The sequence below is a fragment of the Homarus americanus genome, unplaced genomic scaffold (assembly GCF_018991925.1).
Source record: "Homarus americanus isolate GMGI-L3 unplaced genomic scaffold, GMGI_Hamer_2.0 scaffold17220, whole genome shotgun sequence".
NCBI classification, from domain to species: domain Eukaryota; kingdom Metazoa; phylum Arthropoda; class Malacostraca; order Decapoda; family Nephropidae; genus Homarus; species Homarus americanus.
In genome coordinates, this window is record NW_024751266.1 from 15,578 (window position 1) to 29,670 (window position 14,093).

The window sequence follows — 14,093 nt, forward strand, 5'->3', positions numbered from 1 at the left end:
CAATATTAAGACCTATGCTGTATATTTTATTTAGGAGCCAATATTAAGACCTATGCTGTATATTTTATTTAGGAGCCAATATTAAGGCCTATGCTGGATATTTTATTTAGGAGCCAATATAAAGATTAATATATTGTATATAATTATATTTTTACTGTAATTTACAGTACAGTTGTACCCCGCTTTACGCAGTTTCACTTAACGCGATTTCTCATATACGCGGTGCCTCGCCAGAACCGAACTTTCACTTAACGCGGTTCATCTACCCATATACACGCAGAGTGTCCGGCTCGAGACGCTATTTTTAGATTCGCCCCACCCACCACCCGCTCCCGCCTGCCGCCTGCCTCGCCTCTCCCTCCTCCTCCTCCTCCCTCCCTCCCTCCCCTCCGCCTCCATCCCCATATGCCGACCCATCTCTTCTACTAACGTAAGTGTTACACCTAACTTTTAGTTTTCCTAATCTGACCTTTATTTTTCCTAACTTAACCTTTATTTTTCCTAACCTAACCTCTTCTATATTACTTGTTTGTTCATACCATCATAAAGTTAAGATAAAATTTTTACTACAACATAGTTGTGTGTCGTCAAAAAGTGGAGTTTGGGGGTCGGGCCAGTCTCTATTGGAATTAATCCCATATGTTCTGTTGTTCACTTAACGCGGATTTCACTTATTGCGGGACCCTCTGGGTTCAATTGACCGCGTTAAGTGGGGTACAACTGTACTTACGTGTTTGTGGAATACTATATACGTACATATACACTTTTACTCTTAAATCACTACTATAATGTGATACAGGTGATTAATTTTTATCTCTTGTGCAAAATACATGACGTTTATATTAAAATTATTCACTGTTTTACAAGGATTCCAGCAACGCCGAGCAGATGGGGGAGAGAGTGGGTGGGAGCGAGCGAGGGGGCGTGGGGGGAGGGGAGGTAGTACGTTTGACAGTTAGCACAGGCCCAGGTCTAACGCGTGTATATTTATCAGTTCTTAGGTGACTAAGCTTCTCTCTTATAAAAAGCCAGTGAAATGACCTGGGTGAATATAATTAACATAGCTGGGATTCTTGTAACATACAGTTGTGCCCCACTTAACGCGGTCAATTGAACCCAGAGGGTCCCGCGTTAAGTGAAAACCGCGTTAAGTGAATAACAGAACATATGGGATTAATTCCAATAGAACCCAGCCCGACCCCCAAACTCCACTTTTTGACGACAAATAACTATGTTGTAGTAAAAATAACATCTTAATTTTATGATGGTACATGCACACAATTAATACTTAAGAGAAATAGAGAAATACAGTCGCCAAGTTAATGTCCATTCAAATAATGGACTCAACTCCCTCCCCCTCTTCTCACACTACACTCACTGGCTCTTCCCTCTGAGAAATTTTTGGGGGAAAACCAGGTATAGTAATAAATAATTCCTCAAACTAAAGTTAGGATAATATAATTGACATTGCTGGATTCCTTGTAAGACCAGGAATATTTTGAATATAAATGTCATATATTTTTCACAAAAGATAACATATTTACTCAGAATAAACTTTACATCTAAAATTTGTATGTTTAATGCAAAATCTATGATGTTTATATTCAAAATGATCAGCAAATTGTAAGAATTCCAGCAATGTAAATTATATTCTGGCCGGATAATTTGTATGAATTTTATGAGCTAAAACAAATATCTTCAGTTAATGAAAAAAAAAAATATTCTTCGACACTATCTGTCAATCAAAGTACCCCACCTTGCCTTCCCCCCCTCTTCCAACCGCGTGGTCAGTCCCAACCCTCCCCCCACCCCCCACCAATCCTCCATTCAAGAGTTTTTAACATTTAGTATTAAATAATACCTCAGATTAAAGTTAGGATAATATAATTGACATTGCTGGATTCCTTGTAAGACCAGGAATATTTTGAATATAAATGTCATATATTTTGGACAAAAGATAACATAATTACCTAGAGAACAATTTTTATCTAAAAATTGTATGTTTAATGCAAAATATATGTTGTTTATATTCAAAATGATCACCAAATTATAAGAATTCCAGCAATGTAAATTATATTCTGACCGGGTAATTTGTATGAATTTTATGAGCTAAAACAAATATCTTCAGTTAATAAAAAAAAAAATAATTCTTCACGGGGTAACAGATGGTCGGTCGGTCGGTCGGTCCCTCCCTCACCCCCCACCCCCCACCAACCGTCCCAAGGAGATGTGTGGGATAACCACTAAATTTTAATAAATAATACCTCAAACTAAAGTTAGGATAATATAATTGACATTGCTGGATTCCTTGTAAGACCAGGAATATTTTGAATATAAATGTCATATATTTTGGACAAAAGATAACATAATTACCTAGAGAACAATTTTTATCTAAAAATTGTATGTTTAATGCAAAATATATGTTGTTTATATTCAAAATGATCACCAAATTATAAGAATTCCAGCAATGTAAATTATATTCTGGCTGGGTAATTTGTATGAATTTTATGAGCTAAAACAGGCAGTCAGGCAGGGTGGCGGGTGGGGGGTGGTGCGAATCTAAAAATAGCTCTCGAGCCAGACACTCACCGCGTATATGATGAAAAATGCCGCGTTAAGTGAAAGTTCAGCTTTGGCAAGGCACCGCGTATATGCGAAAACGCGTTAAGTGAAAGCGCGTTAAGCGGGGTAATACTGTATTGATTAATTTGAATATAAACATGCTATAATTTGCACTAGACAACAATTTTAGTACCGTAATCAAATTAGTATATGTGCACTCCAGCTTTGCACTAAGGTCATGTATTTTTATTACGTTTCTCTTAGTACGGTGTGTGCATGTAAATGGATGAAAATAAATGAAGAAATTTATGTAAATCTACCCAGAAATACAGTTGAAAACCTTTTTTATGAAATGTTCTACAGTACTGTACACTAATGTACAACAATTTTTATCTCGTGAGCAAAATATATGACGTTTATATTTAAATCATTGGCTGTCTTGCAAGGATTCCAGCAATGCAAATTATAATATAACTTTAGTCTGAGATATTATATAAGATAAAAACTGTAAGCCTAAAAGCCTGGCTGGGGGGTGGGGGGGGACTGACGGCTCCGCCACCCAGCGAGGGGTTGGGGGGGGGTTGAGGTGATAAGTTTGAGGCGAAGGTCTCTGTGTGTTTAATTAACAGTCCTACTAAGCTTCTCTCATTTTAAAATGCCAGTGATATGACTTAGGAGAATATAATTAACATAGCTGGAATTCTTGTAAGATACTGATTTATTTGAATATAAACATGTTGTAATTCACACTAGACATAACAATTTTAGTACCGTAATCAAATTAGTACATGTGCACTCCAGCTTTGCACTAAAGTCATTTACAGTATTTCTTTTACGTTTCTTTTAGTATGGTGTGTGCATGTAAATGGATGAAAATAAATGAAGAAATTTATGTAAATCTACCCAAAAATACAGTTGAAAAACTTTTTATAAAATGTACTACAGTATTGTACACTAATGTACTACATTTTTTATATCTTGAGCAAAATATATGACGCTTATATTCAAATTAATCTCTGTCTTGCAAGGATTTCAGCAATGCAAATTATATTATCCTAACTTTAGTCTGAGATATTATATAAAATAAACATAAAGAAATCACCAGGGTGGGAAGAGGGGGCGGGAGGTGAGGTGACAGAATGTCTGGCGTTTGTTTGTTTATTTATTTGAGATAAGATTTGACAGTTGGCGCTGAAGGCCTGTGGGTGTTTATTTATCATTACTTAAGAGTGACTAAGCTCTTCTCATAATTTGCCACCCAAACGACCTGGGTGAATATAACTTACATTGGAGGGATTCTTGTAAGATAGTAATTTATTTGAATACCTGTATAAACAAGCTATATTTGCAATAGACATAACAATTTTAGTACCGTAATCATTTAGTACATGTACAATACAGGTTTGCACTTAGGTCCATTGTTACTGTACAATATTGACTAAATTCACTAGATAACGTACGCCTGGCAGCACAATCTATAAGAATACGCGATGCATACGTGACTGTGCCCGCTCTAGGTCCATTTCGGTTCGCTAGGTCCCATTATTTGAATGTTTTTTTTTTTCAATTTAAATTTTAATTGTTTATTCCTTGATAGAGGAAGCGGGATCCTAGTGCTGTCACTTGGTACCCCTGTACCATAACACCAGAAGCAACTGGCCAGTGTCACAAGTATATACAGTACAGTACAGTACAGTCATCCCTTGGTTATCGCGCCTAATTGGGACCCCGCCGATAACAAAAGTACAGAACCTATGGGGTTTATTCTAATTGGTTCAGGCACCCATGACCCAACCCCAAGTTTCCCATTTTACGACCATTTAGACCCACTAAATATATATATAATGTTATGGTAAATATCATAAACACACACAGGCATGGCTAGGTTTATTACAAAGTGATGAAAAGGGTACGCTTAATACTGTAGTCCACAAAACATGTAGCTATGCTTTTTTTATTTGGTCCCCCATCATACGAGTCTGTTTTCTCTCACATCAGGACGCCTGAGTCCTCCGTTTTCTCTCTTAATCTTAGAGTGCACCAGAAACTTTACTATTTTTAGTAATGCCACAGAATTTTAAATTGCAACCCCAATTGCAACTGGGGTTGCAATTGTTGAGGCAACTAGATATGTCTGATTACAGCAAATGTGTTATTGTCAATTTGTAGGTGAAAGATTTTATCCTCAATAGATGTACAGTAGGTTAACATTTCACCTGTAGGCAAATGCTTAAAATAAGCCTAAGTAAGGAAGCATATTCCTTTAACACATAATATCTGACCAGTATGGGGAGGATCATCGTGTCTCCGTCAGGGGGTCGTGGAGTGGTGGTCCAGCAGGCGTCACTTTTTTTTTCTTTGGGGGGGGGGGTGGGCATGGACGTATATGCGATAGGACGTTGTTCGGTCGGATGTTAACCGGCGCATGACTGTACTGCATATATTATCAATATGTTAAACAAATGTTAAAATGACTAATAATTTTAATATAAAACATTCAAAAATATTAAAAAGCTGAAATTTATTGATATTTAATCCATTGGAAACGAATTTAAACTTAGAACAGATTACTGAATTGGCAGACTGGGCCATCAGCTGACCAGCTGATGCTCACAACAAAACGTGATTTTCGTAAGGATTTCGTTAATCGAATTTTTGTTCGTTAACTGAATTGAAGATTCTTATGGAAGGTAATTCGTTAACCGAGGGACCAGTGTGCGTGTGTGTGTGTGTATGTGTATTTCATTCCAATGATTGTTAGAACTGTGTAGTTCAGTGTTGGGTTTGTTCTCTGTATCTGAAGCAGGTGTTGCTCATGGGTAGTTCGAACTGAGTCATAGTGCGGGGTGTAACCTTATGGCTGGTCACTTGGCTTCCTTCCCAGTTGGTCATCTGCTACCTCCTTTTATTCATGGTCACGTTGGTGTGAACTGCTGCACTCTTAGCGTATGTTAGCACGCCAGCTAGGACACTGTAGCCTTTGTGCTGTTCCTTCCTGGTCCATTACCAAGTACCTGTGCCAGTCACGTGGATATTTGATCTGTGAAGTTGTTGGAAAGACGTCAGTTCACCACCTGTGCCATGTGTATATACAAGACCCCACGCTTGACATCCAGTGTCTGCACTCCCGACATTTGTTCCGGCTGGCAGTCTGACACTTCCATACCACATATGTTTATGTTGTTCTGTACTGTCTTCATGCCAATTATCAGTGTAAATACTTGTAAATAGACATCTTTTGTTACAAATACGTATTCATAATCTTGTTCAATATCTTTGGTGAAAGTGAAAGTGTTCCACCTGACAGCAATCTTTAAAAGAACCAGAGGGAGTTAACAACTCAACTCTCGACATGTGGTGCAGTGAGTAGGATACTGTCAGAATTCTTATCACATCACCAAGTGACACTTCATTAAACTACCGTATTATTGATGTTAGAATATGCCCTCAGATTGAGCTTGACACGGGATACAAGGAGAGTGACCAGTGACCAGCCATACTTCATGATCATGAGTGATTGCCTGTTGTATCGAGGTAGTGAGGTGAGTGTATTATTTTGGTCCAAGTCTTTGGGGAAATTGAAGTGTAACTGATCCTTCACATTTGGTGAGCGACCCATTTGTGTTTGCGTCTCACGGAACAGTTGTTCACATCTATGTCGAAGCTGTCCGGTCTTCGTCCCCGTGTAGTGATATATTTCGTCACGTTGTTGTGTTTACATTATTGTGGTAGGCGCAGTGCGAGTGTTATTAATTAATACAGTTAGGAGATCAGTTGTCGGTTGTTGTATCGAGACTGTGGTGGATGTAGTCAGTGCTTCGTTCACCGGTTCTTGAGTGTAGTTTACACACTCAAAGATCATACATATTCATTCAAAAGTTTAATGTTTCATATTGTCTGAGTTACAATTTATTATCATGGCTACCTTCATTATAGTGGAAATTCTTAAACTAGGAAAGGAAGCTTGTCTGTCTGCTGAAAGTATTAACTTGCTTATAGAGAAAGAGGAATATAAATATGCACAGGCGGTTGGAAGAGATGAACGACAAAAAAAGAGAGTTTGAAGAGGCAGAAAAACAAATGAATCCCGACTTAGCTATTGCTCAGATTCGCTCAGACTCTAGTAAAGGTAATGAGGATACCGGCATGAAAGGTTGTTTTAAAGATCTTTTCTTGCCTACAATTACAGAAGGTCAAGATGAAATAGACTCTTATCTCCTCAGATTCGAAAGACTTGCAGAGCTTCATGGTTGGCAGAAGAAAGATTATCATGTATATCTTGGTTCATCATTGAGAGGTAAAGCGTTGAAGATTTATGTTAGCCTTCCTCGTGAAGTTGTTGAAGACTACAATCGGCTAAAGGAGGCATTATTACAGGCGTACTAGATTGATGCAGAGTCATACCGACGCAAGTTTAGAGAGACAAAGATTTCTGACAATAAAAATTATGTTCAGTTAGTGTCTAGACAAGAACAATACTTAGATAGATGGGTTTCACTTAGTAACATAAATAAATCCTATGAAAATTTCTCTGATTTCATAATTAATGTGTGTGTCATCTGGGTCTAAGAATGTTCCTTAAGGAAAGGTCTTTTGCCAGTTCATTTCAGATGGCTCAAGCTGCTGATAGATATAGATCAGCTCATAAATATTTGAAGACTAAATGTAGCAAAAGCTCTTTTAGTAGGTCAAATGTAATCTGTCACATAAGAATGGAGGAAACTGCAGGGGGCCTAATGGCCCATACTGGGCAGTCCCATTTAAACCCAACCCCTATCACTCATATATCCATCCAACCTATGTTTGAAGCTATCCAGCGTATTTGAGTTAATGATGATGTTTGGTATTTTGTTCCACTCATCCACTACTCTATTTCCAAATCAACATTTACCTATTTTGCTCCTAAATCAAAATTTGTCTAATTTAAACCCATTGTTACGAGTTTGCTCCTGGACATATAAAACCCGACTGCTCTGAGTTACATAGGCAGCCTAAAAGCAAAGTAAATGAGGGGAGTAAAAATAAAATAAGTTTTGTTCTTGAATCAGACTTGACCCCTGATAACTTTCTCACTGACTTGGATGGGTTAGTATTCAATAAAAAGGCTCCAGTTGTGCTAGATATTGGATGTTCCACAATTTTGATTAAAAACGAACTTGTTCCTATTAATTTCAAGAGAGTTAGGTTAAGGAAACTGTAGGATTACCTTGGTGTGGCAAGCTACTTCCTGAAGTAAGATCTTTTATTCAGAGCAAAGTTTGCCAATGTTCTTCTTGGTATGATTCCTTAAGTTGAGGTTCCGTCGGTTAACTTAGTGGACGAGAAGATTTCACAATTTGAAGAGAATTCGGGTCAGACTGAGACTGGGACTATTTCAAGCGATACTGTGTTTAAAGTAGAGACTTATGGATCTAAGCAGAGGGAAACATTAGGTTTAACAGATTTATTGACACCAACTAAGGATGGTTGGATATTAGTAAACAGGATGTGATTGCTGCTCAGAATGAATGTCCAACCCTTGCTTCTATTATTAATAAAGTCTTAAATACAGAGACTGTAACTGTTAAGAGTAGAACTGTTAGGTTTGAGATAATTAATGGCCTAACTTGCCTTGGTAGCAAAAATAATTTTGATGATGGTAAGAAACAATTTGTTTTGTTAATTATTATCATGTTACATCACAAATGATTCATTGTATGTGGTTAAAACTGTATAATTTCATACTTATATATTTATAATTATAATGGTTGCCCCTCGTGTAACGGGGATGGCCGTCCCAAGGGCCTCGTAGGTCGGGAATTTGTTTAAGGTGTAGAAGCTGTCGCCAACACAACAACCACACCCTAACTTAACGAGCTGCATGACCCAGTGTTAAGGAATAGTCCAAAAAAACCGGGCAACTCGTCAACTGCACTGGCTCACCATTACCCCGGAATACGATCCGCAAATCGATTAACATCCAGTTTCCCAATTACTGCTGGGTAGACAGAGGCAAATGGCGTAAAGAAACTTGCGCATAGATTCACCCTGCCCGGGGTTTCGAACCCGGGTTTGCTCGCTTGTGAGGTTAGCATGCTGACCACTACACCACAGGTCACCTGTGTCACATTTTTGGGCCTCAAAAATTTTCTGTAGGAATGATCTCAACTTTTGTAATGGAAGTACAGTACTCCCTCTTTATCGACGGGGGTTACGTTCTGTAGACGGCCGTCGATAAAGAAACCGTCGATACCGTGATGGTTACGTAATTTTTCTAACTATTATTAGCATATGTTGAATAAATGTACCTTTAAGCATTAATGCGTTTCCTTTACACATAACCTTAAATAATAGTGTATAAATAATAATATAATAAGTGGACAAAAATACTAGCAAACTTACGATTTCATTTATTGAAGTGAACATCGGTCCTTACAGTAAACAATACAGTGTACAGTATATACAAGTCACGCCACTAGTGCCGCCTAGCGGCGAAAGTACAAACAAGGCCCGCAGAGTTCAAATAAAGCCAAAATAAAAATCCGTCTAAATAATCCGTCGATAATCGAAACCGTCGATAAAAAATCCGTCGATAAAGAGGGAGTACTGTACTGAACTGTATATGGGAAAAATGGTTTTGCGTTATGGAAAGATTTTCAAGCATCCCCGTTAAAGTACGGTATTTTATTTAGGAGCCAATATTAAGACCTATGCTGTATATTTTATTTAGGAGCCAATATTAAGACCTATGCTGTATATTTTATTTAGGAGCCAATATTAAGACCTATGCTGTATATTTTATTTAGGAGCCAATATTAAGGCCTATGCTGGATATTTTATTTAGGAGCCAATATAAAGATTAATATATTGTATATAATTATATTTTTACTGTAATTTACAGTACAGTTGTACCCCGCTTTACGCAGTTTCACTTAACGCGATTTCTCATATACGCGGTGCCTCGCCAGAACCGAACTTTCACTTAACGCGGTTCATCTACCCATATACACGCAGAGTGTCCGGCTCGAGACGCTATTTTTAGATTCGCCCCACCCACCACCCGCTCCCGCCTGCCGCCTGCCTCGCCCTCCCTCCTCCTCCTCCTCCCTCCCTCCCTCCCCTCCGCCTCCATCCCCGTATGCCGACCCATCTCTTCTACTAACGTAAGTGTTACACCTAACTTTTAGTTTTCCTAATCTGACCTTTATTTTTCCTAACTTAACCTTTATTTTTCCTAACCTAACCTCTTCTATATTACTTGTTTGTTCATACCATCATAAAGTTAAGATAAAATTTTTACTACAACATAGTTGTGTGTCGTCAAAAAGTGGAGTTTGGGGGTCGGGCCAGTCTCTATTGGAATTAATCCCATATGTTCTGTTGTTCACTTAACGCGGTTTTCACTTAACGCGGTACCCTGTGGGTTCAATTGACCGCGTAAAGCGGGGTACAACTGTATATTTTAAACAGCAAAGCTTAGGATTGTTTCACATTCTCTGACTTTTCTTCCCACAGCTGTTAACTGAATATCAAGTAAGACTTTAACTTACAAGCAGAAGGTAACCAGTGTACAGTGTAATGTGTACACAAGTGTACAGTGCAGTGTGGACACAAGTTTGACAGACAATGAAATTGTTTCCAAATCCATCCAAGAAATGCTTTTTGTTGTGAATACTCTTCATGATGGTTATAGCCACACCATAGTGACTCAGTGTGGTGATAGCTGATGGTTGTAGCCACACCATAGTGACTCAGTGTGTGATAGCTGAGGGTTGTAGCCACACCATAGTGACTCAGTGTGGTGACAGCTGATGGTTGTAGCCACACCATAGTGACTCAGTGTGGTGACAGCTGATGGTTGTAGACACACCATAGTGACTCAGTGTGGTGACAGCTGATGGTTGTAGCCACACCATAATGACTCAGTGTGGTGATAGCTGATGGTTGTACCCACACTCAGTGTTAAGTTTGTGATACAGTCCACTGTGCAAACATGTGTACTCCACCAATGATGTTCTGTATACATCTCATTATTCAGAGGTTATTGTGAATTATATATACTGTACTGTAGTGTACTGTACTGTACTGTAGTGTACTGTACTGTAGTGTAATGTACTGTAGTATACTGTAGTGTACTGTACTGTACTGTAGTGTATTGTACTGTACTGTAGTGTATTGTACTGTACTGTAGTGTATTGTACTGTAGTGTACTGTACTGTAGTGTACTGTAGTGTACTGTACTGTAGTGTATTGTACTGTAATGTACTGTAGTGTACTGTACTTTACTATACTGTAGTGTACTGTACTGTACTCTACTCTACTCTACTCTACTCTACTCTACTCTACTCTACTCTACTCTACTCTACTCTACTCTACTCTACTCTACTCTACTCTACTCTACTCTACTCTACTCTACTATACTATACTATACTATACTATACTATACTATACTATACTATACTATACTATACTATACTATAGTTTCACATGTTTACTGTCACCCACTTAAGATACAGTGGACAGCATGTACAAGAACAACTACCTTTCTAATTAAGTGTGACAAAAGTCAGTGTACATAAGTGTGACACAAGTCAGTGTACTTAAGTGTGACACAAGTCAGTGTATTTAAGTGTGGTACAAATCAGTGTAATTGTGGCATAATTCATTGTACTTAAGTGTGATACAAGTCAGTGTAATTAAGTGTGGCATAAGTCAGTGTACTGATCAATGATAGGATAAACGGTAGTGCAATAATTAAAATGTTTTAATAAAGTGAACTATGTAGGTAAGGCAGTACAGTAGATGATAAGAGTTGTATTGTTTACAAACTCGGCTAATAGTGTGTAAGAGAGGAGGGACCATGAGTGACACCAGTACACAATTGTCCTCTTTGGTGACACACATAAGAGGTCGTACAGGAAAGAGATCATTCCACTGTGCAGAATGTGATAAAACTTTTCCTCGTAAATTTTCTTTAGTAAAACACATGAGAATTCACACAGGAGAGAAACCATTCCAGTGCTCAGAATGTTTTAAAAAATTTTCAAGTAAATCTAATCTAGTATCACATATGAAGTCTCATTCAGGGGAAAAACCCTTTCAGTGTACGGTTTGTCTTAAAAACTTGGCACGTAAATCTGTTCTTATAGAGCACATGAGACTACACACTGGAGAGAAGCCGTATCAGTGTCCTCAGTGTTTTAAAACATTTTCAAATAAATCTAATCAAATAACACACATGAAAGTTCACTTTGGAGGTAAACCATTTCAGTGTGTAGAATGTCTTAAAAACTTTGCACGTAAATCAGTTCTACAGGAACACATGAGGGTCCACACGGGAGAGAAGCCATATCAGTGTACAGAATGTCTTAAAGACTTTTCACAAAAGTCCAATTTAGTCGAGCACATGAGAGTTCACACCGGAGAGAAGCCGTACCAGTGTACAGAATGTCTTAAAGACTTCAAACAAAAATCATCTCTGATAAGCCATATGAAAGCTCATATAGAAAAGCCATATCAGTGTCCAGGCTGTACCAGAAACTTTTCTCAAGAATCTGATTTAGTAGAACATATGAGGGTTCATACAGGAGAGAAACGTCATCAGTGTCCAGAATGTCTTAACAACTTTTCCGATAGATCTGTTTTAAGAACACACATGAAGATTCACACAGGAGAGAAACCATTTCAGTGTGAAGAATGTTTTAAAAACTTTGCACGTAAATCTTCTCTAGTAGAGCACACCAGAGTTCACACGGGCGAGAAACCTTATCAGTGTCCAGAGTGTGTCAAGAACTTTTCAAATAGATCTAATTTATTAACGCACATGAAAGTTCACACAGGCGAGAAACCATTCCAGTGTTCCGAGTGTCTGAAAAACTTTGCACGTAAATCCATTCTCATAGAGCACATGAGGGTTCACACAGGAGAGAAGCCATATCAGTGTTCAGAATGTCTTAAAAACTTTACACAAACATCATCCCTTGTAAAACATATGAGACTTCACACTGGAGAGAAAGCATGTCAGAGTACAAAGTCTTAAAAACTATTCAAATACAGTAGTGAACACATGCAAGACAAGACCATGTCTGTGTCCAGAATGTCTTGAAAAATTTTCAGTAAAATCTTGGTTGTTAGAGCAATGGTAATTGATACAGCAGAAAAGACTCTCACCATAATATACACTTTGTTAAAACAACCAGTTTCAACTCCTGTACAGTAAAACCTCGATAAATCGGACTTCAATATATCGGAATTCGCCTTTTTCAGACTGAGATGCTCTGGTCACCAGAAATACTACAGTATTGTACATTGGTCTAATGAAATTTGTTATAGGCCTACTGAGATCTAAGACACTTTAGTATGTAAGCAGGCTGGGGCTGATATGTGTTGCCACATTGGTCAGGTTTATTTATTTATTGATTCAGTATTATATTCTCCTATGATTGGCCTCTTATGGTTTATGGTTATCATGATTAATATAACAGCTTCAGTTATAGAGAAAAAATACAATGCTTTATGTAATATGTAATATGACCTGAGAATAAAAGGATAAGCTGTATCAGAAGGTTATTACTCAAGATGCATTTGTGTGACAGCTTTCAGCAGATCAGCTTACAAAAGGGGTCACTATAACACTGTATAGTGTTATATGATGACTCAGTTTGGTTACTTGTAGACTTAGACACATGAATAAACCAGGATATATGCAGATACATAATACTTTAAACTACAATATTACTTATTGATGCTAAATACACCACAGTTGTATTTATTAAGTGATGATAAATACACTACAATAGTATTTATTAAGTGATGATAAATACACAACAGTAGTATTTATTAAGTGATGATAAATACACTACAATAGTATTTATTAAGTGATGATAATTACACTACAGTAGTATTTATTAAGTGGTGATAAATACACTACAGTAGTATTTATTAAGTGATGATAATTACACTACAGTAGTATTTATTAAGTGGTGATAAACACACAACTGTAGTATTTATTAAGTGGTGATAAATGCACTACAGTAGTATTTATTAAGTGGTGATAAATACACTACAGTAGTATTTATTAAGTGATGATAATTACACTACAGTAGTATTTATTAAGTGGTGATAAACACACAACTGTAGTATTTATTAAGTGGTGATAAATGCACTACAGTAGTATTTATTAAGTGGTGATAAATACACTACAGTTGTATTTATTAAGTGGTGATAAATACACTACAGTTGTATTTATTAAGTGGTGATAAACACACAACTGTAGTATTTATTAAGTGGTGATAAATACACTACAATAGTATTTATTAAGTGGTGATAAATACACTACAATAGTATTTATTAAGTGGTGATAAATACACTACAATAGTATTTATTAAGTGGTGATAAATACACTACAATAGTATTTATTAAGTGGTGATAAATACACTACAGTAGTATTTATTAAGTGATGATAATTACACTACAGTAGTATTTATTAAGTGGTGATAAACACACAACTGTAGTATTTATTAAGTGGTGATAAATGCACTACAGTAGTATTT

General features: G+C 37.2%; 1 protein-coding gene across 1 annotated transcript; it reads left to right on the top strand.

Annotated features, from left to right (window-relative positions):
* The first annotated feature begins 10,927 nt into the window (after nt 1-10,927).
* Nucleotides 10,928-13,007, top strand: LOC121854569 (gastrula zinc finger protein XlCGF57.1-like). The gene has a single exon (XM_042349245.1). It carries the CDS (start codon nt 11,402-11,404, stop codon nt 12,578-12,580), a length of 1,179 nt encoding a protein of 392 aa, XP_042205179.1. The 5' UTR covers nt 10,928-11,401; the 3' UTR covers nt 12,581-13,007.
* Nucleotides 13,008-14,093: the final 1,086 nt, after the last annotated feature.